The sequence below is a fragment of the Episyrphus balteatus genome, chromosome 1, assembly GCF_945859705.1.
Source record: "Episyrphus balteatus chromosome 1, idEpiBalt1.1, whole genome shotgun sequence".
NCBI lineage: Eukaryota > Metazoa > Arthropoda > Insecta > Diptera > Syrphidae > Episyrphus > Episyrphus balteatus.
Window position 1 is genome coordinate 28604398 of NC_079134.1, and position 27106 is coordinate 28631503.

Genomic DNA, 27106 nt, shown 5'->3' on the forward strand with positions numbered 1-27106 from the left:
ACTGCCATGGTGGCCTTGGATTCGGAGCTAGAAACCCTCCTGGCGAAGAAATTCTAAGCATGTGCAGGTCACATGGTCTTATAGTGTTGAATACCATGTTCATTAAACAAAGCCGACACCTTATCACTTATAGCAGCGGTGGAAATGAAACACAGATCGACTACCATCTGGTATCTAGTTTCATGAAGCCGCTAGTGAAAGACTGCAAAGTGATATTAGGAGAAGCGATCGCCCAGCAACACCGTCTCATACTGACAGAATTTTTTATGGAGACGAAGGCGGCAAACAAACAAAGAGAGGCTACCGGAGGTATCAAGTGGTACAACCTGGAGAAGGAAAAAGGCGATGCATTCATCTCTGTTATGAGAAATTATCTGTGCGAGACCACCAGCAGATTACAAAACGAAGAGTGCAGAGTACAAAATATGTGGGACTCTCTGCAAAGAACTTGCTTGGTGAAGGCGAGGTCACTGCTAGGAACATCTAAAGGAAACTACCAACGGGAAAAAGAAACATGGTGGTGGAGCGATGAAGTCAAAGCAGTGATATCAAGGAAAAAGACCGCTTTCCAAGCTTGGTCCAAATGCCCCTCTCATAATAGAGATGAAAAAGCACGACTCGAAGTGGACTACAAGCGCTACAAGAAGGAAGCAAAGAAGAAATGCGCCCAGCATAAGGCAGAGAGTACGGAAAGCATGTATCGCGAGCTTGGGGAAATATCTGATCCAGCTGCTGATGCAAACCAGGCTCTCCAGGAACTGCGACATGCCAAGATGAACAAGGGTGCAGCTATCTTCAAAATTGCCGCTCAAAGGAGAAGGAATGCTCAGGAAATACGTTCACCAAAGTTCATTAACGATGCTCAAGGCCTACTACTTGTGAATGACGACAAAATTCTCCACAGGTGGCGACAGTATTGTGACGAACTCCTAAATGAGCAATTTCCCAGGATTTACTTTCCAACAGCCGAACCTAATTTAGAAGAAGTACCCGACCTTACAGTCGAAGAAGTTAGCGTGGCGGTGAAAAACTCCAAGAAAGGAAAGGCGATTGGTCCAGACGAAATACCCTCTGAGTTCTGGAAGAAGATGGGAGACATTGGGTGTAAATGGCTCACGATTCTCATCTCCAAACTCATTAGCGGTGACCAAATGCCAAATCAGTGGAGAGAAAGTTTCCTTCTCCCAATCTACAAAGGAAAGGGGGACACACGAAACTGTGATAACTACCGATCGATTAAGCTGATGTCACACACCATGAAGATCGTTGAGCGGATTTTGGACGGCCGACTACGAAAAATAATACGGCTGTCTGATGACCAGTGCGGGTTTGTCTCGGGTAAATCAACCACAGATGCCATACAGAGTTTAAGAATCCGAATGGAAAAACACCGTGATTCCTCGAAGGATTTGCATATTGTGCTGGTTGATTTCGAAAAGGCATTCGATAGACAACCACGAGATTTGATATGGGTGTCCCTGAGACAGCGAGGGGTTCCGGAAATCTACGTGCGGATGATCAAGGACATGTACGAGGAAGTAAAAACGAAGGTAAAATGCCCCGCAGGAGTCACCGAAGAGTTCCCAATTAAAGTCGGTGTGCACCAGGGAAGCGTCCTGAGTCCTTTGCTCTTTATTACCGTCCTTGACTTTCTGCTTGAAGAAAAAGTGACGGATCCGAAAGTGAGTCAGTTATTCTTTGCTGATGATGGCGCCATCATAAGTGAAGATCCAACATCCCTGCAACGAGCACTTGATGTATGGGTGGATGTTCTGGAGGGAAGTGGGTACCGGATAAGCGCGAAAAAGACAGAATATCTCTGCTGTCCATTTTCTGACCCAGACGGCCCTATTCCGGACATTTACCTGAATGGCACAATACTTCCCAAGTGCGAAAAGTTCAAATACCTTGGATCTATGATCAACAACCAAGCTTCTTGTGATGACGACATCAACCACCGAATAAGTGTAGGGTGGATGAAGTGGCGCGAAAACTCTGCCATCTTCTGTGACCGGAAAATGCCCCCTAAACTAAAAGGAAAGCTCTATACTGCAGTTGTTCGCCCAGCACTTACATACGGTTCACAATGTTGGACAATGTACAAAACGTATGAGAGTAAACTGACAGCAGCAGAGATGAAGATGCTTCGTATGACAGCAGGAGTAACAAAGCTTGATCGAATAAGAAGCAAGAAAATCCGAGGAAGTCTTCACGTCAAAAATACCGTCTTGGATAAAATACAGCATGACCGTTTAAGCTGGTACTGTCATGTACAAAGAAGAAACCCTGAGAACCCAGTTCAAAAGGCGATCGCATACGACGTTCCAACGCAATCGCGAAGAAGAGGCAGGCCTAAGAACTCATGGAGAAGACAAATGCAACGACAACTGCATTCAGTTGGCCTTAGACATGGAACAATTCAAAATCGAGAAGCCTGCCGACGTTTCCTGAGGTCAACCCGGCGAACCCCACATGCGGAGCCGTAGTGTGAAGCAGTAGAGTGGGAGAGTTGTGACCCCATCCGAGATCATGACTATCGTCGATAATGGAGAAGAAGAAGAAGAAGAAGAAGAAGATAAAAAATTTTATAGGGTAAATGTAAATTTAAGAAAGAGTAAGAAAACTGAGAAATTGAATCCAAAAAATTTTCGTCTCAGAAATCTCAGAAAAAAAAGTGAGCGCTTAGAGATATCCGTATTACCTATTTATTTTTGGATTTGCTGTATGTTCCTTCTTTCCAGTTATTCATTTTATTTAATTTTTCAAATTCCAAAAAAATTTTATTCTTTTTTAAAAGTCTTTAAATTTTTGTGGAACGACAGACCAGAATTTTGTGTACAATGGAAGATAAACTGATAAACTGATGTGATATTTTGAAAACCATTGGGTCAAATTTCTTTCTTGTGGTTTTACGATCAATTGCATTTTTAAGAATTTTGATCCTTTACGGTCTTTTAAGGGGTTACTATCTAGTTGTAATTTTTGAAAAAAATCAAATATTTTTTTTAGCATATTTTGAATGTATTTAAAATGTACATATAGTATAAATTGGAGTATTTAGTAGTATACTGATACTGAGTTAATAAAATTCCCTCTTGAAAATTCATAAAAAAAATATTTTTAACAATGCATGGTACACTAAAAGAACTGGGAACCACTAAGAAATAAAATTACTAAGGAAATGAAATTCCTTTCTCTACCTGATCACATCTTTTAAATTGCAAATTTCGAAGAATTTAAAAGTCTTTCAAAACTCTTATCAACGAAATGGCTATTTTTTAGATGACAGTAAAACATTAGACTGGGCCAAAAAAATAAAATATTTTTTTTTGAAAGTTACTTCGAAAATCTTGTTCAGGATGATGAAAAAAAAATTTGGTGAAAATTTGAGCAGTTAAAAAAAATTTTAAGAGGTCTATCATCGGTGTTTTTTATTTTTATACATGATATGATGTTTTACAACAGAACTGCTAGACGATCAAAGTAAAAAAAATTTCTGTTAATTTTTTCTTATATATAATTAAATTTCCTACAAAAAAGATCTAATTGAAAATTTTCGTCAGACGAGCCGTATTCGAGTAATTAAGCTTTTTAAATCGAAGTGTTTTTTCAATTTGCCTGTTTCACTTTGGAATTTTGTGATGAGCAAATAAGTGAATAGAAAAATAAAACCTCGACAGATTCTTATTGGAAATTTAATTCTCTACAAAAAAGGTCTTGTAGTAATTTTCCCTAAATTGAGTTTTGAAGAAGTTATTCACGATTTAAATCGAGAAAAAAATTAAAAAATCAATTTTCAATTTCAAAATTTTCTAATTCACTGAAAATTCAATATTTTCAACTTAGCAAGATGTTTTCTTGTAGGGAATTAAACGTTCTATAAAAAGTTCCTTGGCAGCAAATTAATTGCTTTAACCGTTAAGAAGATATTCGTATCAAAACCAATGCCCACTGATTTCAATAGTTTTCTTATGACAAGTATGCATTTGCGATTTGAATACGATTATCTTCTAAACGGTTAAAGCAATTAATTTGCTGCCAAGGAACTTTTTATAGAACGTTTAATTCCCTACAAGAAAACATCTTGCTAAGTTGAAAATATTGAATTTTCAGTGAATTAGAAAATTTTGAAATTGAAAATTGATTTTTTAATTTTTTTCTCGATTTAAATCGTGAATAACTTCTTCAAAACTCAATTTAGGGAAAATTACTACAAAACCTTTTTTGTAGAGAATTAAATTTCCAATAAGAATCTGTCAAGGTTTTATTTTTCTATTCACTTATTTGCTCATCACAAAATTCCAAAGTGAAACAGGCAAATTGAAAAAACACTTCGATTTTAAAAGCTTAATTACTCGAATACGGCTCTTCTGACGAAAATTTTCAATTAGATCTTTTTTGTAGGAAATTTAATTTTATATAAGAGAAAATGAACAGAATTTTTTTTTACTTTGATCGTCTAGCAGTTCTGTTGTAAAACATCATATCATGTATAAAAATAAAAAACACCGATGATAGACCTCTTAAAATTTTTTTTAACGGCTCAAATTTTCCCCAAATTTTTTTTTCATCATCCTGAACAAGATTTTTGAAGTTACTTTCAAAAAAAAAAATATTTTATTTAAAGGGTAAAGTTTATTTGAAAGCGAAATTGCAGTAAATACACTTCTTTATTGCTCCTCTAGTGATTTCATAAAAGAAATATAGTTAAATCGTTATAAGAAAATTATTATGTAAGTTTTTCTTTGAACAATGCAAAAAGTGACTTAGTCCACTTTCATAATCATCATCTTTCTATATTTATCTATCGCTATTTATCTATCGACATTTATCTATCCACATTTATCTATCCACATTTATCTATCCACATTTATCGATCTAAATTTATCTATCGACATTTATCTATCCACATTTATCTATCGACATTTATCTATCGATATTTATCTAGAGACATTTATCTATCGACATTTATCTATCCACATTTATCTATCGACATTAATCTATCCACATTTATCTATCCACATTTATCTAACGACATTTATCTATCGACATTTATCTATCGACATTTATCTATCCACATTTATCTATCGATATTTATCTATCCACATTTATCTATCGACATTTATCTATCCACATTTATCTATCGATATTTATCTATCCACATTTATCTATCGACATTTATCTATAGACATTAATATATCGATATTTATCTATCCACATTTATCTATCGACATTTATCTATAGACATTAATCTATCGATATTTATCTATCCACATTTATCTATCGACATTTATCTATGAACATTTATCGATCCACATTTATCGATCCACATTTATCTATCGACATTTATCTATCGACATTTATCTATCGACATTTATCTATCGACATTTATCTATCCACATTTATCTATCCACATTTATCGATCCACATTTATCGAACCACATTTATCGATCCACATTTATCTATCCACATTTATCGATCCACATTTCGACATTTATCTATCCACATTTATCTATCGACATTTATCTATCGACATTTATCGATCCACATTTATCTATCGACATTTATTTATTGACATTCATCGATCCACTTTTATGGATCCACATTTATCTATCCACATTTATCTATCGACATTTATCGATCCACATTTATCTATCGACATTTATCTATCGACATTTATCGATCCACATTCATCGATCCACATTTATCGATCCACATTTATCTATCCACATTTATCGATCCACATTTATCTATCCACATTTATCGATCCACATTTCGACATTTATCTATCCACATTTATCTATCGACATTTATCTATCCACATTTATATCGACATTTATCTATCCACATTTATCGATCCACATTTATCTATCGACATTTATCTATCCACATTTATCGATCCACATTTATCTATCGACATTTATCTATCCACATTTATCTATCGATATTTATCTATCCACATTTATCTATCGACATTTATCTATCGACATTTATCTATAGACATTAATCTATCGATATTTATCTATCCACATTTATCTATCCACATTTATCTATCCACATTTATCGATCTACATTTATCTATCCACATTTCGATAGATAAATGTGGATCGATAAATGTCGATAGATAAATGTCGATAGATAAATGTCGATAGATAAATATGGATAGATAAATGTCTCAAGATAAATGTCGTTAGATAAATGTGGATAGATAAATGTGGATCTATAAATGTGGATAGATAAATGTCGATAGATAAATGTGGATCGATAAATGTCGATAGATAAATGTGGATCTATAAATGTGGATCGATAAATGTGGATAGATAAATGTCGATAGATAAATGTGGATCGATAAATGTGGATCGATAAATGTGGATAGATAAATGTGGATCGATAAATGTGGATAGATAAATGTCGATAGATAAATGTGGATCGATAAATGTCGATAGATAAATGTGGATAGATAAATGTCGAAATGTGGATCGATAAATGTGGATAGATAAATGTGGATCGATAAATGTGGATCGATAAATGTCGATAGATAAATGTCGATAGATAAATGTCGATAGATAAATGTGGATAGATAAATATCGATAGATAAATATCGATAGATAAATATGGATCGATAAATGTGGATAGATAAATGTCGATAGATAAATGTGGATCGATAAATGTGGATCGATAAATGTGGATAGATAAATGTGGATCGATAAATGTCTATAGATAAATGTAGATCGATAAATGTCGATAGATAAATGTGGATCGATAAATGTGGATCGATAAATGTCGATTGTCGATAGATAAATGTCGATAGATAAATGTCGATAGATAAATGTGGATAGATAAATGTGGATCTATAAATGTGGATAGATAAATGTCGATAGATAAATGTGGATCGATAAATGTGGATAGATAAATGTCGATAGATAAATGTCGATAGATAAATGTCGATAGATAAATGTGGATAGATAAATATCGATAGATAAATATGGATCGATAAATGTGGATAGATAAATGTCGATAGATAAATGTGGATCGATAAATGTGGATCGATAAATGTGGATAGATAAATGTCGATAGATAAATGTAGATCGATAAATGTGGATCGATAAATGTGGATAGATAAATGTGGATCGATAAATGTGGATAGATAAATGTGGATAGATAAATTTTGATAGATAAATGTGGATCGATAAATGTGGATAGATAAATGTCGATAGATAAATGTCGATAGATAAATGTGGATCGATAAATGTGGATCGATAAATGTGGATAGATAAATGTGGATCGATAAATGTGGATAGATAAATGTCGATAGATAAATGTGGATCGATAAATGTGGATAGATAAATGTCGATAGATAAATGTGGATCGATAAATGTGGATAGATAAATGTGGATCGATAAATGTGGATAGATAAATGTGGATAGATAAATTTTGATAGATAAATGTGGATAGATAAATGTCGATAGATAAATGTCGATAGATTAATGTGGATAAATAAATATCGATAGATAAATGTCGATAGATAAATATGGATAGAAAAATGTCTCAAGATAAATGTCATTAGATAAATGTCGATAGATAAATGAACATTATTCAATTGAAAACCGTAAACCGTCTTACACATTTTGAGATCCCATAAAATGGTATTTAATACACCGCTTTAAGTTTGAACCATATCCAAACATAAAAAAAAAATTAAAAAAAACTCATCAAAAATTTGATTTTTCACATAAAAAGTTGTTTTTGAAGTTATACTTCTTATGGGAGGGTGAGTATGAAAATTTACTTTTTGACAAGAATGTCAAAGGGATTATGACGCGATCACCCTGGGTAGCAGGGCTGTCGTTTCACCTTTAGAGTAGGCAGTACTTTAGTATTTAAAAATGCAGTACGCCGTAGTACGGCAAACATAAAACACACAACACGTTGCAAGTTACATGTTGCATGTGGCAAGTTGCATGTGGCAAGTTGTATGTGGCAAGTTGCTTGTGGCAAGTTGCATGTGGCAAGTTGTATGTGGCAAGTTGCGTGTGGCAAGTTGCATGTGGGAAGTTGCATGTGACAAGTTGCATGTGGTAATTTCCATGTGGCAAGTTGCCAGGTTTGCAAAAAGCTCACATTTCAGCTCAGCTCAAATTTGAGCTAGCTCACTTTTGAGATAGGTACCATAGCTCAGCTCATTTGAGCTGAGCTGAAAGTGAGCTGAGCTGAAAGTGAGCGCCCCCAACTTCCAACGCCTATATCTCGGAATTGGAAGAAAATGAAAAAAAAAATTTTTTTTGATGCCAAAAGGTAGCGGGGACTCTAACCTACATTTGGGTCCAACTCCCATCCCTGTAGGTCCACGCGTTCTCAAACCGGGAGAACTTAAAAGTAAAAAAAAAATAGGCACGATTCTGAAAAAATAGGCATGATGTGGCGGTTTAACATGGAAGGCGATTTTTTAAAAATCTGACAATGTGCAAAGCGTAGGCCCATGACACAGGCTATCATTTGGCATCACTCCCAAAAATTGCTCTCAAGCGGTTTAGCTTCTAGGAGCGTTCAAAGATTCAGGGATTTTTCGAAAAAAAATTTTACCCCAACTTTCAAAGGCGATTTTCTCGGAATTTTGAAAAAAATCGAAAAACCGGATTATACCACTATCGGGTAGCTGAGAATATAAGCTTTCATATAGCACCACTCCCCTGTCTCTAGATCAAAGCGTTCAGCTCCCAGAAGTTTTTTCGCGCGCCCAACTTCCAACGCCTATATCGCGGAACTTTGAAGAAAATGAAAACAATTTTTTTGATGCCAAAAGGTAGCGGGGACTCTAACCTACATTTGGGTACAACTCCCATCCCTGTAGGTGTACGCGTTCTCAAACCGGGAGAACTTAAAAGTAAAAAAAAAAAATAGGCACGATTCTGAAAAAATAGGCTCGATGTGGCGGTTTAACATGGAAGGCGATTTTTTAAAAATCTGATAATGAGCAAAGCGTAGGCCCATGACACAAGCTATCATTTGGCATCACTCCCAAAAATTGTTCTCAAGCGGTTTAGCTTCCAGGAGCGTTCAAAGATTCAGGGATTTTTCGAAAAAAAAAATTTACCCCAACTTTCAAACGCGTTTTTCTCGGAATTTTGAAAAAAGTCGAAAAACCGGATTGTACCTTAATTTTTTTTTATGATAAAAAAAGAAATATTTTACTAAAAAAATAGAAATATATTTACTAATAAAAAAAATAAGAAAAAAGATCACGAAAAATTATCTGTTTTATTTATAAAAATATCCATGTGTTAAAATAATTCCATTAATAACTAGAACCAAACATCTTAAGCTATAGTGTTTTATAAAAGTTTAAAATATCTTCATATTTCATTATACTTTCCAAATAAAAATCTATGTATCCTCTCACCCATCACAGCTCAGCTCACTTTACCTTAGCTCACCCAACAGCTCAGCTCACCGACAGCTCAGCTCACCCAACAGCTCAGCTCAACCATCAACTCAGCTCACTTTCAGCTCAACTCAAATGAGCTGGAGTTATGGTACATAGCTCAAAAGTGAGCTAGCTCAAAATTTGAGCTGAGCTGTGAGCTGAGCTCAGCTCACTTTTGAGCTTTGTAGCAACCCTGCAAGTTCCATATTGCTACTACTAGTGCTGAAGCACACACAATTCTCATAAAATTACCATATCGAACATTTTATGCGCAATTTATTTACTTTCGTTAAACATATACGTACGTTCTGAACCGCACAACATGAGTAAATTTCACAGAATAAATTGAAAACTACATGGACGCAAGGAGGATGAAAGAATTAATTTATTGTTCACTTGATAAAAATGTAAAAAAAACTAAGTGTTTATTAATTACTTCATAATAGAAATTAAAAATATCAAATGAAATTCATTTACATATACTGAATGAGAAGTACATATAACTTCAGTCGCGTGTACATGTGTACACACACTCTTTTTTTTATGTTGTTGTTTTTTTTTTTTCTGGCAGTTGCTTAAACTCAAACACTTCAGTAAAGTAATTTGCTTAAAAATCGTTACCAATCATTTTTTTTTTAACAAATTTTTCAAAAAAGGTCTCTTTAAAAATCCCCATATAAATAACTACTTGATGTCTTTTTTTGAAACGAGACTCGAATATTTAAGTTGAAAATAAACTCTCAAAATCTACTTTTTCTTGTCATAAGGTTGTATGTAAAAACTTAAATTCCTTAATTTTGTTGAAGCGAACGAGTGTTAAAATAATTTAAATCCTACATTTCAATCTTAGATTTTATAAAAGAGACTGTGACTTAAAAACATCCCACCTACCTTTCAGTCAATTTAAGTTATTTCTTTGCAATAATGTATCTATTTAAAATCTCTGTTTCATTTAATTACTCTGATTTTTTCTGATAACATATTCAAAAATTTCTATTTGCAGCTTATCGTTGAAATTAACAGTCAAGTAGCATTATTTCGAGATATGCTGATTCATGTTGGCCAATCAAAAGACTGTCCGGAATTACGTGAAAAAATTCGAAAATTACGAAGATCCTGCATTGAAGCCTGCAAACATACGGTGCAGGTAATCATGCCTCAAGTTAAAAGGTAAGTGATGTGTGTGGAATAGAGTATTTAGAATTAAAAGCTCTTCCTGGAAACCAGTTAGTGAATGTATATTATATTTATTTTCTTTTTCTGTTTGATTATCTGAATTTCCATTGAAATACATTTTTGTTTTTCTTTCTGCTCATTGAATCGTAGGGGAGTTTGGGGAAAATTCTTACATTTTATTAACTTTAAAAATAAGAAAAAAGATTAAAAAATCTTTTATAGTTAAATGTTTCTAGTCTGACAATTGTAAACTGAGAATTTCATATGAAAAACCACAAACTTCTATGTGGTTTGTTTCTCAGAAAATACTATGAACTCCATTGCCAACAATTAACCCAACATTCCCCTAAACGATGCAAAAGGAATTCATTTTGTTCGACATCCTAAAGAGCAGAGATGTTGAATGTGACTTGAAATAAAGTAAAATAATGTCAAAGGGATTCTCTTCTTCGGTTCAGTTGATAAGTTAAAAAGTTCATATATACTTCGTTTATACATTTTCTATTTGATTACTTCTGTCATTAAGTATGCTGCTCCATTATACGATGTAATCTCTGATGAAGCGTATACTTAATCCAAATTGAGTTTAATAGTCAACATGAGTTTCTTTTATGAAGCTTAAGATTCCTCTCATCACGCAACAACTAATTTTTAACACATTTTATAGATGAAAAAGGGAAAAGGGTAGGGTTTAAAATTGGTTTTTGAGAGGATTTTGTAGCAAATAGTAGTTGTTTTTCTTGTAACTCCCTTTTTTTTTTATTTGCATGCAATCATCATCATCATCATGAAATTGCGTTAATGGAAATGAAAAAATGAAATAGCAAACGCGCACATCCTTGACCCAGTTACCTTGATTACAATCTTGTTCCAGAGTGAATGAGAGTTTATCGTGTAAAAAAAAAGAAAGGTCTCTTTTAGCGGCGCGGCGAAATTTTGCGCTCAAACGATAAACTACACAGAAAAAAAGCTTATCTGATTCTATACTTGTTAGAGGTCTTTTAAAAGGGATGTTAGTGTGGAAACTCTTCTGTATCTTCTATATAGCATCACACAGAAAATTTAGTTTTTAAAATTAAAAGGATAAAAATTAACCAAGGATAAAAAGTAAGAAAAGATACCTTTATGCAAAACTCAAAAATTACGCTGGTCGGCAACGAAAATGGAGCTTGAACCAAACCATACTTTTCTATAGGACTTTTGTGTGCTGATTCCAAATCTGAAGTCAAAATTTCACTGGCACGTCTAGTTTTCGAAATATTTAAATATTAACAGGTCAAAAACGCGTTTTTTGTGGTACATTTGGCGGTGAATTTCATCACCGTTAAATTTTTTTTCGCAAAACTACATATGCAATATTCAAAAGCCATATTTTATCGTCTTAAATACGTTTATTTTTATTTTCAAAATTATTTTTTTGTAAAAGATAATTGGTATAGAAATGTATGATATTTTAAAATCTAGGTGATTAAGGTAACTTATGGTTTTTGAAGCAGATTTGAAGTAAATTTCAGTTTTCGACTATTGATTCGGTTGAAAAAATAGCAAAATATTACGGAAAAATAATATTTTTAGATCAAATGTCAAAAAACATTTAATTTAAAATTAGTTTTTGGGACTTTATAGCTAAAATTGTGATGAGCAGAGCTCAAAAACTAGACGTGATGGAAAAATCTGTAAACTGTTTTGAATTCAACACACTCAAGTTTTATTAAAATCACCTTACAGAGTTCTTGCTCCCAAATTTTTTTGTTTTTTTGCTGACCAGTGTTATTTTAAACATGTGAAAAATTAAATATTTCTAAAACTATAGATCTTCTAGAAAAAAACTAATATGGTTTTTGGACTGAATGAACCAAATCCATAAGATTTCATATGCCTTAACTTTTTTGAACAATTTTTAAAAATGGAAAATTTTTGGCCAGTGCTATTGATCAGAAACTAAAAATTGTAAACTAGAAAAATATTCAGCTAAAAATGTTGAGCAATGTGAATTCATGTCAAAAAAGAATAAATAAAAAAAATCATGACATATGTAATTTCGTAAAAGCATTTATTTGGTTTTTAAGGCAAAAACTGATAAAGTAGTTTTTTTTTTAAGCTTAAATTTAAAATTATTATCGCATTTAGTCCCAAATTGTTGCAACTTTACTTTGTATTAAAACTGTTTTAGGTCTTATTTGTTTTTTTTGTTCTACAATAAGTGAAGCTTTTTAAAGATATTTTCAATCTTAATAAGTTCGTAAGAAAAAAAATAAAACACAACAAACATTCATCAAAAAATTTAAAACATTTCAACGTTTCCTAAAAAATTATAATATTATGAAAGAAAAATAGGATGAAATGAAGGATAATTCATTTATTGTCTTTAGACTCTAATCAGGTTAATACTTCAAACATGTCGTTGTTTTCTGACAAAATAAACTTTAGTTGATTTTAATTTTCACAAAACTTACAATGTTAAATTATGAACATAAAGTGCACAACTAGATCTCACGTTCTGGATGTTATGAGAAAAGTCCCTTAAAATTCTTAAACATTTTATCTTAATGTAAAATTTTATTAAAAAAATTTAACAAAAATTTTAGAAAATGATAAAAAATTTATTTTTAAAACTACGAAAATATTTTGTTACTTGTTTTGAACTCCAAATTGAATATGCAATTTGATTTCTTGTATAACAAAGAATTAAAAAAATCAAAAAATTTTGGAACCCTTAAAAAAAATTAAAACAAAATTTGATAAGATAATATAAGTTGAAATACTTACAAAAACAAAGTTTCAAAAAGGGTTGGGGTCGAAATTCTGTATGTTGCAAAATTCTGTATTCAAAATACTGTATGCCAAAACACTGTATGTCAAAATTCTGTATGTGCAAAATGCTGAAAGTCAAAATTCTGTATAACAAAATTCTGGTTGGTCAAAATACTGTATTTCCAAATGCTGTACATCAAAATTCTGTAAATCAAAATTCTGTAAAAATGCTGTAAAAAAATATCGTTTTGATAATGTAAAAAAGTGCGCGCGCATATTTTTTTACAGCATTTTTACAGAATTTTGATATACAGTATTTTGCCGTACAGAATTTTACAAAACAGAATTTTGCATGTCAATATTTTGTTCATACAGTATTTTGACGTACAGAATTTTGTATTTACAGTATAATGGCGTTCAGAATTATGGTATTACAGTATTTTGACCCCACAGAATTTTGTCGTACAGAATTTTGACAAGCAGAATTATGACCCGCTTCCTTTCAAAAAAGGACATGAATCCATTTTCAAAAAATTGATTTTTCAAAATATATTTTTTATAATCTAAAAAAAAAAAAACAGATTTTTGAAAATCTTTCACCTTAAATTTTGGTAAGTAAACATCTTAGTTGAAATCGGTTAATTTGTTTATGAGAATCTAAGAATTCAACCTATCTTCTTTTTTTTATTCCAAAGATAGATCTGATTTTTAACAGGAGATGTCTCTTTTTGTTAACAATCTTTTCAATTTTCGTTACATGACAATATCGTTAATGTTGGCTCTAGAAAAATTTCAATATCCTCTTCAGGGAAACTCTTAACTACCAAGTTTGAAGCAAATCGCTTAAGTGGTTTGGGCTGCAGCTCGAAATAAAGACAGCCTGACACACAGACAGATAGAATTACGGTACCCACTTTTTTCTATCTTAATCAACGTAATGTGATGTTTCATTGTTATATCAGGTTCGATTTTGTTCAAGAATTCCAAACTTCACCTATAATACATTTGTACATGTTAATATCTCGTCGGCACAAAGCCAAAACCGCGAATCTGCATTTTTGGACATTTTCACTTTAATGCAACAACTTGTTATCGGTCCCTCTATTCACTGCGTCCACCCCAATCTGTTGCACAGCAATACAAAATATCAATGTGCATTGCACGAGTTTCCATAAGTTTGCATGAGTTTTCAAAACTTTGACGCCGCTTTTCTCAAAACTGCAATTTCGTAGATTCGTGGTTTTGGCGTTGTGGCCACGATATATTGTATGTAAATTTTTTTCATAAAGTTTTGAGTTTGAAATTAATTTTGTTCAAAAATTTACAGAAAATTATGAACATTCATTCAGAATATTTCTCAGACTGCTTCGGGAAATAAAGCGATTTTCGAAAATCACTTTATTATGTATGTTTTCAAAAACTAAACCCACGTCAATATTTGAAACATTCTTCATCAAAGGAAAGTCCTCAAATATAAGCTTAAAAACAGTTTTGAAAAATCGAAATATGGGTTTTGAAAATTTAACAAAGAAACGTAATAGAAACTTATTAGAATAATTGGAAAATGTTTGAACTTTTTTTATGCAACTGAAAGGTAAAACTTGCATCAGTTTTCGAAAAATATGTTCAAATTTAGCAAAAAAAATAAATTTATAAAACATGTTATTTTAAAAATCTAATTTGGTACATACCTATTCTTAAAAAAAGTGCGTTTCCTCTTTTATTTTTTACAAATAAATATTTTTTAAGCAATTTTAACCCACTTTTTTTTGAAAATAGGGAGTTCTGGCTCACATTTCTTACACACCTGGAAGTGTTTTAAATCAATAAGTAAATTGTGGGGTTATGACCCACTCAAGTTGGTCCAATATGGATTTTTCATAGTTTATGTGGACTTATGACCCTAAACGCTACACCTGTTAAGACAAAGTAAGTGAAATTAGCATTTATTTGTTTTAGTCAGGATAGCGATAAGAAATAACTTTACATTTACTTGCGATATAGTTACTATATCAAGTTATGCATTCGTACAAAAAAAAAGTTGAGATAACATTTTTCCATGACATTACGATGGTAGAGAATGCCAAAAAAGTGGGTCCCGGAAGTCCGTCTGTCTGTCTGTCTGTCAGTCTGTCAGTCTGTCTGTCTGTCAGTCTGTCTGTTTGTCAGTCCGTCTGTCTGTCAGTCTGTCAGTCTGTCTGTCTGTATAAGGAGCTACAGCCTAAACGGATGGACCGATTAATGTCAAACTTGGTATGAAGCGTTATTTGGCGACTCTTCAGAGGGGTTTTTGGAATTAATTTTTTTGGACCAAAAATAACGGTACTTGTCATATACCGATTTAAGTAAAATTGAAATATCTCGAAAACGGCTCTAACGATTTTGTTTAAAAAATTCAAATGTTAGTTTTAAGCTAAAGTCTATCTTCGAATAAGCTTCTTTGTGAAGAAGCATTTATATAATTTAAATATACCTAAACCAAAAAAAAAATTTCAAAAAAAAACAATTTTTGGATTTTTAAAAAAATATTGAAAATATAAATTAGTTTTCGAAAACGGGACATTGAATTTTTTTGAAATTTTGTTTTTAGATGTTGATTAGTGATTTCTACAAAATTGCATACCAATTTTATTTTAAAACTTTTTTTCCAAAAAATTATTTATACAAAATTAGTTTTTTTTAAAAAACGGCTCAAACGATTTTGAAAATTTTTTTTCTAAAAATGCATGTTAATATATCAATCAAAACTGCATACTTGTTTTGAAGGGCAATTTGATTTCAGATTTTATTTTATTTTTTTAAAGAAGGAATTTTATTTTATTTTTTTCCAAATTCCTATATAAAAAGTCTTAAAAATTTAAGCAACTTTAACTCTAAGAGCAAGTTCGTGCGACCCAGTCGTGCATTTTATTTTATGATGCTACTGGTTAAAAGTTTAAATTTTTCAAACTATCGATGCGTGACGTCAGCTGTGAAAAGAAAATATAGGCTATTCATAACATTCATGAAATAAAATATAAAAATCACATAATTTTGTTTAAAAAAAAAACACAGCATTAAGTAGGCACTTACACGTGGGATCCATATCAATCGTTTATTTTATTATGTAATAGCACTAACAGTTTAATTTTAAGACTCTAAAGATATAATTAACTAACGTAGAATATTAAATTATCAAAAACTTTAAAAAAATAAATTGCACGACTGGGGTCGCACGTACTTGCTCTTATGGTAAAAGTTACTCTAATGTTAAAGCTTTTTATTGAACTAAATAATTGAAAATTTGATATTTTCACGGAATTTCATAAGTGGCACAAAAAAAATAAAATCTTTTTTTATAAATAATTAAATACCGTTTCAAATGATCTTTTACAAAAAACTAAGTATGCCATTTTATTTCTTGTATAAAAAGGAATTTTTAGAAATTGTTTTTCGAAAATCGTTAGAGCCGTTTTTAAAAAAAATAATTTTTTATATATAAAAAATTTCTAACATTTTTCGAAAAAAAAGTTGGTTTGCCATTTTGAAGAAATAATTCATTTAAACACAAAAACGGAATTTCAAAATTTTTTACTAACCCGTTTCCAAAAAATTGATTTTTCAAAAAAAATTTTTGAAATATTTTTTAAAAATTTAAAAATGTGTTTTTTGAAAAATTAAAAATTTTTTTAAATAACGATAGTTTAAATGTTTCTGTACAAAAATTTTGGTCGAAATATATTTTGTCGTTTACGAGAAATTCATAAATCAAAAAAACCGTTCTATGGCAGGTACCGTTAATAACGGTTCAAAAAATATTTTTTTTATTTCAAAAGGAAGCTTTTATGTGCTACACTACACACAAAAATTTGAATCAAAATCGTTAGAGCCGTTTTTGAAATAAATCAACTTTTCTATTTCCGTTATATGACAGGTACCGTTAGTTTTGGTCCTAAAAAAAAAATTTTAATATGTCCTCTAGGGAATTACCCAAAACTGTTAAATACCAAGTTTGAAAGAAATCGCTCTATTAGTTTAGGCGGTAGCTCGAGGTACACACAGACAGACGGACAGACAGACAGACAGACAGAATTGCCGGACCCACTTTTTTGGCACTCTCCATCATCGTAATGTCATGTAAAATTGTTATCTCGAGTTCGATTTTTTTTACGAATCCTAAACTTGCCCTATAGTACCTATATCGCAAGTAAAAACAACCTACACCAATTTTTCTTCAGTGTACTTATAGTAACGAGTTAGATATCTACCACTTGAAAAGTTCATGCAAAGTTGGGCGCAAGGATTGTTTGCATGAAATTGTGTGTGTGGTTTTAATACCCTGGAGGAGGTTCTCTCGCTATGTTTCTAGGAGATTTTACAATAGGTATATCGTTCTCGACTCGGTGTGTATAGTAGAGTAGAGATGTTTACTTCAAAAAGTCATTCAATGAAGTGCATTATTGTGTGTGTACTGTGTGTTCTCAAAGTGTACTTGAAATTGTTACTTAAGCCAGTTAGGATTTAAATTGTTGAGGCCATCCACTTGACTTGCTTTAGGGGGGTTAATCATGTACATACGAGTACCTATAATATTGCAATGCAACCAACATGGAGATGATTTAATTAAAAAAAAAAAACTCAAATGAACCTTGAATGTGCGGTATGAAAGGCGTAAAAAAGCAAAACTTTGCAATTAAACAAACAATGTTATACTTTATGACTTATTGCACGATTTTTTTTTAGTTTCTTTTGTTGAAAAGCATGAAAGTTAAGAATTTTTATTAGTTTTCTATGCTAATTTGATAACGTGCTTGTTAATTGTATGTAAGAAAATGATTCATATAAATTAATTACACTTCAGAAAAAGCTTAAAAAAAAAAAAAAAAAACATATAGTGAAGGACATTGGACCTTGCCTTATTGTATTATATTTCTTTATTATAAACCTTCATTAAGTATTCACTTAAGAAGCAAAAAACTAATTAATTTAGTATTAAAACAATTTTTACCTGAATCCTCAATGTATTTCCTTATTTTCTTAAATCCAAAAAAAAAAAATAAATAAAGGAAGCTGTTTATATTAATTGCTTTTGTGCTTTGTCCTCTCTATTAGAATATTTATGAGCATTCACATCCTTAAGAGGAACACAATGAACACAAGTTGTTCATATTTTTTTTTGTCTCAAAAAAAAAAATAATCCTGGCAGGAAAATGCCTCTCTTTCAGCCTCTTACCTCAAAATATATAATTGTTCTTAATGAAAAGACGACCTATACACACACTCACACACCATTCCATTATATACAAATACCTACATTCATCTTCTTTCTCTCAGTGTGCATACTTAATTTCATTTGGTTTACATGTCTGGGAGCTTAAAGAAAAGATCTTATTATTTCATTCACTTAATATGCATCCATGTTATTTTCATACAAAACAAAAGGTATTTACAGTCTTTTGAAAAGATATAAAAGCAGACTTTTTTTTTGTATTAATTTTATATATGTATATGTTTTCATTACAACTTAGATTTTTTTCTTGAATTTAGTATATTTTTTTGAGTTTAACACAATGTAAATGGAGGAATATAAGAAGAGAGACAGGCAGCACGCAAATTGAATAATAGAAAAGTATCAAAATTGATTTATTATTTTTTTTTTCTCAGAATTTGTATTTTTTTTTTAGAATGTTTTTAGGTTGAATGCAAAGCACGTATAACATCTAATTTCGAAGAAGTTTTGATTAAGGAATAGGTATAATAAAGTCCAGCCCAGAGAAGAAGTAGGTAGCTTTTTTTTTTTAATTTTTGTTATATAGATTAGACAGGTATCAAGGTTTATTTGCACGTATAATTAAATAAGTTATATGGTCTAATGGTTTTTGGCTATAAAGCGATGGTTTGTTTTATAAATACATATAAGGTAGGTATAGGTAGGTCAATTTATAGAGAGAGACGAAAAACCAACAAAATGATGTTTCAACATTCAATTGCTCGTAATCACTTGTATAACAATTATTGTGATAATACCTACATGCCATAGTGTAATAAAGGTCCTTTTTGTGATTTTAAATAATCGGTAGTAGGTATCACCTTTGAATAAGCTATTTTTTGTATAAGAAAAAAAAAAATAACTTTTATGATTTACAAATGCTGCAGCTCGAAAACGAACAATCAACGAACAATTGTTAAAATTATGCAAAACTTTCAACAAACTAATTTATGGATAAAAAAAATTGCATATTTTCAAAACTGGTCCTTAGATTTTTTAAAATTTTGTTTTTATATATGGATCAATAATTTCTATTAGACCAGCTCCTGAGTAAATATTTTTTGTAAGTACATTTTTTGAAAACTTGTTTATACAAAAATAACTTTAAAAAGCGGTTTAATAGATAGGTATAAACAAAGATCTTTGCAAAAAGATCTTTGCTAAACAGAGTAACTCATTAGCATTATGCCAAAAAAAGTTAAGGGTTGAGACAAGAAAAAAAAAATACATATGTATACCTATGTACATATTAAAAATAAACAATTTTACCAACTTTTCTTTTTTTTAACCGACTTCCAAAGAGGAGGAGATTCTCAATTTGACTGTACTTTTTTTTAGTTTGTTAACTCAGAACTTTGCACTGGGTGAACTAGTTTTGATTATTCATTTTATATTTGAAAGCTAGTGCTTGCAATGTGGTGTCATTTCAATTTTATCCAGTTCTAAATATGGCAACTATGACAAAACCGTTGTTTAAAAAAATGAATACTAATAAAGCTGTATAAGGAATATGTAGTTAAAAAAAAAATATTTTCACACTTCAAATCTTGAAAAAAAAAAATTGCAAAACAAGCTAATTTTTTTCAAAGTTATACATATATAAATAAGTACCTACTTATTTTGTTTTCAAAATTAGATTTAAGTCAAAAACATGATACCTACCGAATGCGAAAATTTTGTGACGTTTTTAATAATTAAAAAAAACCTTAACTATTTTTTTTTTTAGTAAACCAACCCATTATTTTTTGTTTTTACGTGACTGGACTTGTTGGTAAATTAACACAAAGTGGAACTTATGGGACTTTGCTTTCAAAATGTTTGAATTTCTCTCATTGTTTAGGAACTTAAATCCAAGATTGAAAATTTTTTTTATATCAATTTAGCACAACTTACATTTATATGTACATGTAACTCATATACTCTTAACCCTTTCGGACCCAGCGTTACTCTCATGTATCATATTTTTAAAAATTCGTAAAAAATATTCCATTAAATAATTTTTTAGGTTTCGATCTCTTAATTGAAAGATGATAATGCCTAGTTACTGGATTATTACAAAAAAATAGTCAAATATCATACTTTTAATTTTTTTTATTGAAAAAAAGGACTGAAGTTCACATATTTGTTTGCAATTTTTTTTTATACATATATGGTCATAATTTTGAAAAAAAGATATAAAAAATGTTAATCCAGAAAATGTTTTGTTTTTTGGCTTAGAAGAAGTAGCATACATTATTGTTCCATAAAAAGTTATTTTCTCAGTTGTCCGACTTTTTTTTTTTGGTCATAGGCAGTGCATGTTACTTACATGTAACATGAGAGTAACACATTAGTTGTGCTATTTATTATTTTGAAAAATAACATTTTGCTATTCATGTTTCTTAGTTGTGCTGTTTTTGACACAATAATACTGAAAAAAACATTTTTTAAGTAAAAACTTCTTTAGTATCGTAGTGATTTGAAACAAGATGAAACGAAAACGCGACACGACTTCAACTTGTTATAACTTTTTTGTTTTAATAGATAGATGAATAAAATTTGTACTGTAGGTAGGTAATTAAATAAATTATAATTGTACAAAATTTCAATTAATTTCATATTCAAAATTCGGAGATAACGGTAAAAAGATGTTCTTTTCCAACACACGTTATATCTTTTGATCTAGTGCACATACAAATTTTATTTAACTTTAATACGCATACTGATAACATAACCTTTTATTTGATATATCACACATAACGTTACGTGCTCTACAAGTTACACAATCTTAAATTGAAAAAAATTTAAAAATACCTCAAAACACCTGTGGAGATCTGTTGGCGATGACCAGCTACCAGTGTAGGAAGTACCGTAATCTCAGTCTGGAAATTCGACATGGTTGACTTTAAAAAATTCTAACCTCTCTTATAGACATCTTTGAAAAAAGAATCATACATCATTGTACAAGGTGAAACAATAAGCTTTCACATGGTATAAAATTTTTTATAGGTTGTCAAACAAAAAAATTGATTTAATAGCATGAGAACATAAAAATAAATGTTTTTTTTTGCTTTTTGGATGAAAGTTCATCGAGTTTAAAAAATTCTAGCTCTTTTTGTAGATGTCTCATAGACTTGATCGATATATATATTTTGAGCAAAGACAATAAGCTTTCAGATGGTGTTAAAATTTTCATAGGTTGTTAGGTAAAAAATGCATTTAATAGCGTGAGAAAATAAATATACGTGTTTTTTGGATTTTTTTTTATGGAAATTGATCGAGTTCAAAAAATTCTATCTCTTTTTGTAGATGTCTCATAGACCTGATCGATATATATATTTTGAGCTAAGACAACAGATGATATAAAATTTATAAAGGTTGTCATATAAAAAACATGGATTTGACGGTGATAGAATAAAAATAGGTAGATTTTTTCTGTTTATTTTTTTTTTTGCAAAAAAAATGATTTTTTAAGATTTCACTTCTACTACGTGTTAATTGCACACATGATTTTTTTTTTTTAATATTGATTTTCATAGATTAGGTTCGAAGGGGTTAAAAAAAACTCTATTTTAAAGCTTATTCTTCCCATTTCCATTTCATAACTTTATGTCGAGAAATTTTTAATTTCTACAATTCCCCCCTAGATCTTCATTTTTGCGTGATGTCTTTACAACAAAAAGGATCAACAACATTTTTGAAAGAGTGACTGCTTGCGGAATGATGATCCATGATTGAACTCGTTGAATTGTGAAATAATGCTGAGTGAATTCCGAACTGCTTCTTATACACAGTTGAAAATTTTTGCTTCTATTAACGCTTGTGCTAATGTTGCTTCTTTAAAGCTTTAAAGAAATTGAATTCTTCATTGGATATGGTTATTTGCTTTGTCCTCTTAACAAATAAATTACATTTGAATTTGACTAAACACAAAACTGTTACTGTCTTTATAGTTTTAACCACCTTCAAGCTTTTCATTTTCCATCTTTTTTTTCACAAAATATACCTAAATATTAATTTGTCTACACCCTTAATTTCCATGAAAAGTTAAATTGGACTCAGTTTAGTTTTAAATTCTAACAAAGTTTTCCTTCAGGTAAAGGTATCGTAGTATTTATCTTATTATTTTTAAGCTTTTGTTATGTAATACAAAATGAATAGAGCATTTATAGTCATATTTATTTTTATAGTCAAAATGGAAATTTGATTTCATCCGCTGAAAAAAGAACCTTGTGTTAACATAAATCAAAATATATATCAACACTCAGTTTTAAAAGTTTCCATTAGGGCCTATTAATATAAGTGATAACGGAACACTTATCCATTAAGTCTCTGCAAAGCTTTAATAAAAAATGACCTACATTTCAGAATGTGTAGATTTTTGCAACAATTGATTCAATTATGAGATAAAAACACACGACTTGCTTGTGTACGTCCTTTTCATCCCAATTATACATTTTATTTTGTATGAATATTTTTAATATACGAATATATTTCTCTATATTGTTTAAAATAAAATCCCATTATTATTGAATGGAGCTTATTTTTCCAACTACGCAAAACCAAAAATTACAAAAAAAAAAAAATAAGAATATAAGGTATTTAAATTATCCTCACTAATTATTATATTTAACTTAATTTGTTACGCATCCCTGAAGACACCACTCAAACATCATCTTCTAAAAAGATCTAAGATTATTATAAATAATTTAGCACGTCTTCTTATTATAAATCAATAAACCAGACATTGATGATAGCTTATATTCAAATGAAGGAGGCGGTCGGTGTATATTCATTGCACAACATTTTTGGTTAATTGGATTAATATCAAAATGTCATTATGTGCGTAGGCAACAGAATTCAGCTAATTAGTGAATAAAATATTGTGCTTCATAATTACAATTCACTTAAAGACAGACAAACATCATTAAATCAGGGCTGGACTAAGTGGATTTATGAGAGAGAAATCCGCAGGGAATACAATCAATTTTGTAAATTTTGTTTTTTTTTTGGTATAATTTCTCTAGGGAATAAAATTGGTTTTGATGAAGTGTCGACAATAGACGTGTCTCAAATAGTAGTTATTTTCATGGTACTTATGGGTTTCGGTTCAGGTTAGTCTATGTACATTTTTTGTTCATGATATGAAATTTAAAGATTTTATATTGAACAGTTCGATTTGAGATTGGTGAATTGTAATCACAGTACACATAATAAGGTAATATCTTCCAAACGTTGTCAAAATTTGTTTGTCAAAAAATTGAGACCTATCTGTCAGGTCGGCTTTTAATTTTAATTTTTCTTTAATTATTGTAGATTTTAACAAGCTTTTTTAACCTATTAATTATACAAATATAATTAAACAGATAATAAAACAAAAAACAAACGGTTTTTAAAATGGGTCACTGGGGTGTATGAGCAACATTTGTTTCTATTTAAAAAAAAAACTCTAATTTTAAACAGTAATGTCTTTTTCGATTGGACGTCCGGAAGCATTTAAAAGTTTTCAAAAACTGTTTTATTGGCATGAAAATGACCAGAAGAGAAATTCTCTTCTCGATTTAAAATTGGAATTCACTCAAGAAGCACTAATCCACTAATATTCAAAACTAAAATTAATCATTCAATCAATGTTTTTTTTTTAATTTTTGAAATAAATTATTGTTTTCCGAAATAAAATTTTTAATTAAATTTCAAACTTATTTAAAATATTTTGTAATTTCATTAATATAACCATTTTGAACAATTTAAAAGATTTCGTTTGAAAAATTAATATATGTACATAAATATTTGACATTTGAAATTTCACAGAAAAACACACAAACACAAAAAAAAAAACAGAATTGACTGGAAGCGATTTGACCTATTCCATTCGATTTCAGAATGTGTGAATCCTTGAGTGAAAAAAATCGAAAACAACATAAGATTCTTAATTTTCGTTAGAATTAGAGTTTACAGGAATGTCAATAATACTCTTGGAAGACTTGTCAATTCCTCAAAAGAGACAGTACCTCAAAAAATTTTCTCCGCGATGGAGGCTAAATTTAAACCCTGAACCTTTGGTATGACAGTCTATCGCACTAACCATTGCGCCATGAGATACTTCTAAAAATATATTTTATGTTCTAAAATATTTGCCTGCATTTTATGCAATACCGTCTTATAAATTTCAATTCAAAATTTAAAAAAAAAATTATTAGAGATACAAAAATCTGACATAGTTAATTTGAAAGGTTATAATAAAATTGAAATATCTCCAAAACGGCTCTAACGATTTTGTTTAAAAAATTTAAATGTTAGTTTTAAGCTAAGGTCTATCTTCTAATGAAAATTTTTTTTTTTGAAAATCATTATTAACGGTAACTGCCATAGAACCGTTTTTTTCAAATCCGTTTATCTCCGAAAGTGCTTATCCGATTTCAACGAAACTTTTTGTGAAGAAGCATTTATATAATTTAAATATAAACCAAAAATAAAATTTCCAAAAATTTTTTTTTTGAAAAATCAAGTTTTCGAAAACGGGACATTGAATTTTTTTTGAAATTTTGTTTTAAGATGCTGATTAGTGATTACTACAAAACGGCATGCCAATTTTATTTTAAAACTTTTTTTCCAAAAAATTATTTATAAAAAATTAGTTTTTTTAAAAAACGGCAAAAGAGACAGTACCTCAAAAAATTTTCTCCGCGATGGAGGCTAAATTTAAACCCTGAACCTTTGGTATGACAGTCTATCGCACTAACCATTGCGCCATGAGATACTTCTAAAAATATATTTTATGTTCTAAAATATTTGCCTGCATTTTATGCAATACCGTCTTATAAATTTCAATTCAAAATTTAAAAAAAAAATTATTAGAGATACAAAAATCTGACATAGTTAATTTGAAAGGTTATAATAAAATTGAAATATCTCCAAAACGGCTCTAACGATTTTGTTTAAAAAATTTAAATGTTAGTTTTAAGCTAAGGTCTATCTTCTAATGAAAATTTTTTTTTTTGAAAATCATTATTAACGGTAACTGCCATAGAACCGTTTTTTTCAAATCCGTTTATCTCCGAAAGTGCTTATCCGATTTCAACGAAACTTTTTGTGAAGAAGCATTTATATAATTTAAATATAAACCAAAAATAAAATTTCCAAAAATTTTTTTTTTGAAAAATCAAGTTTTCGAAAACGGGACATTGAATTTTTTTTGAAATTTTGTTTTAAGATGCTGATTAGTGATTACTACAAAACGGCATGCCAATTTTATTTTAAAACTTTTTTTCCAAAAAATTATTTATAAAAAATTAGTTTTTTTAAAAAACGGCTCTAACGATTTTAAAAATTTTTTTCTAAAAATGCATCTTAATATATCAATCAAAACTACAGACTTGTTTTGGAGGGCAATTTGATTTCAGATTTTATTTTATTTTTTTATTTTAAACGAATTTTATTTTTTTTTTTTTTCAAATTTCTACTGAAAAGTCTTAAAAATTTAAGCAACTTTAACTCTAAGAGCAAGTTCATGCGACCCAGTCGTGCATTTTATTAATCTGTGTTTTAAAAATTCTTTTTCAATCTAAGATTTGAAAAAAAGAGGAAATCGAAAGTATTAAAACACGACAGATCCATTTGTTTAAGTTTTAATTTAGTTTGAGATTTTTTGAACCAAAATAAATGTTACTATTTGAGAGTGACTTATTGTTTGAAAATATTTATAAAATTGATCAATTTGTCATATTTTTTTCAACATTCATCAGCAAATATTGTAAATGCTGTTCGAATTAGAGACTTACAAAGTCGAAATGCAAAGCACAGAATTCACTTTGTTATAAATTCAGTAAATCAATAAAAAATAAAAACAATTTTCAAAGGGAAAGGCATGTTAGTGTAGATTAAATTTTATGAAATTCTTTATGTTGAAAAAGTGTTAACACTATATCTTTTTATAGAGTTGTGGTAATTACCGAATATTTAATTTAATAAAACTAATTTTAAGTTAAAAACTGAGCCATTACCTGAAATCAGAAACTGCACCTTCAATTTTTAGTCCACACGATTTAGAATTATTTTTCAATTTTTTTAATAATTGTAGGCTTTTTTGAATATGTACTTTTTCTCATATTTATTTATGCCGAAATTAAATAAAAATTACTCTTTTACGCAGAAAATTATGAAATGTATATGCGAATTCTTGCAAATAAAACATCTTGATTAAATTTTATATAAATTTCTCGTGTGAAAAATATCTTTCAATACAATTGTATCCATTTTAGTACAATACAAATTAAATTTTCAGTACAATTAAAAAATGTCATTTTCAATGCCTGATCAACATCCTAATAACATGTACAGAAATTGGAACGATTTTATTTTTCCGATTGAAAATTTATTCCTAACTAAAAATATGCATTAGATACATCCACTGCGACACTTTGAGTTCTAATTTAACGAATTTTTATTAGCTCCACTTTTCTTTGTTTTTTTTTTCTTTTTTAAGAAAAATTATGAAAACTTAATTCGGAATGCCAAATGTTCAA

General features: G+C 29.9%; 1 protein-coding gene across 1 annotated transcript in view; it reads left to right on the top strand.

The window, feature by feature from the left end:
- Nucleotides 1–266: 266 nt before the first annotated feature.
- The window catches only part of LOC129910555 (uncharacterized), a 61763-nt gene continuing 34923 nt past the window's right edge, over nt 267–27106 (top strand). Inside the window, exons 1-2 of the mRNA XM_055988018.1 lie at nt 267–416; nt 10428–10594. Of these exons, the coding sequence (XP_055843993.1) occupies nt 267–416; nt 10428–10594 (317 nt within the window). The remainder of the gene's footprint in view (nt 417–10427; nt 10595–27106) is intronic.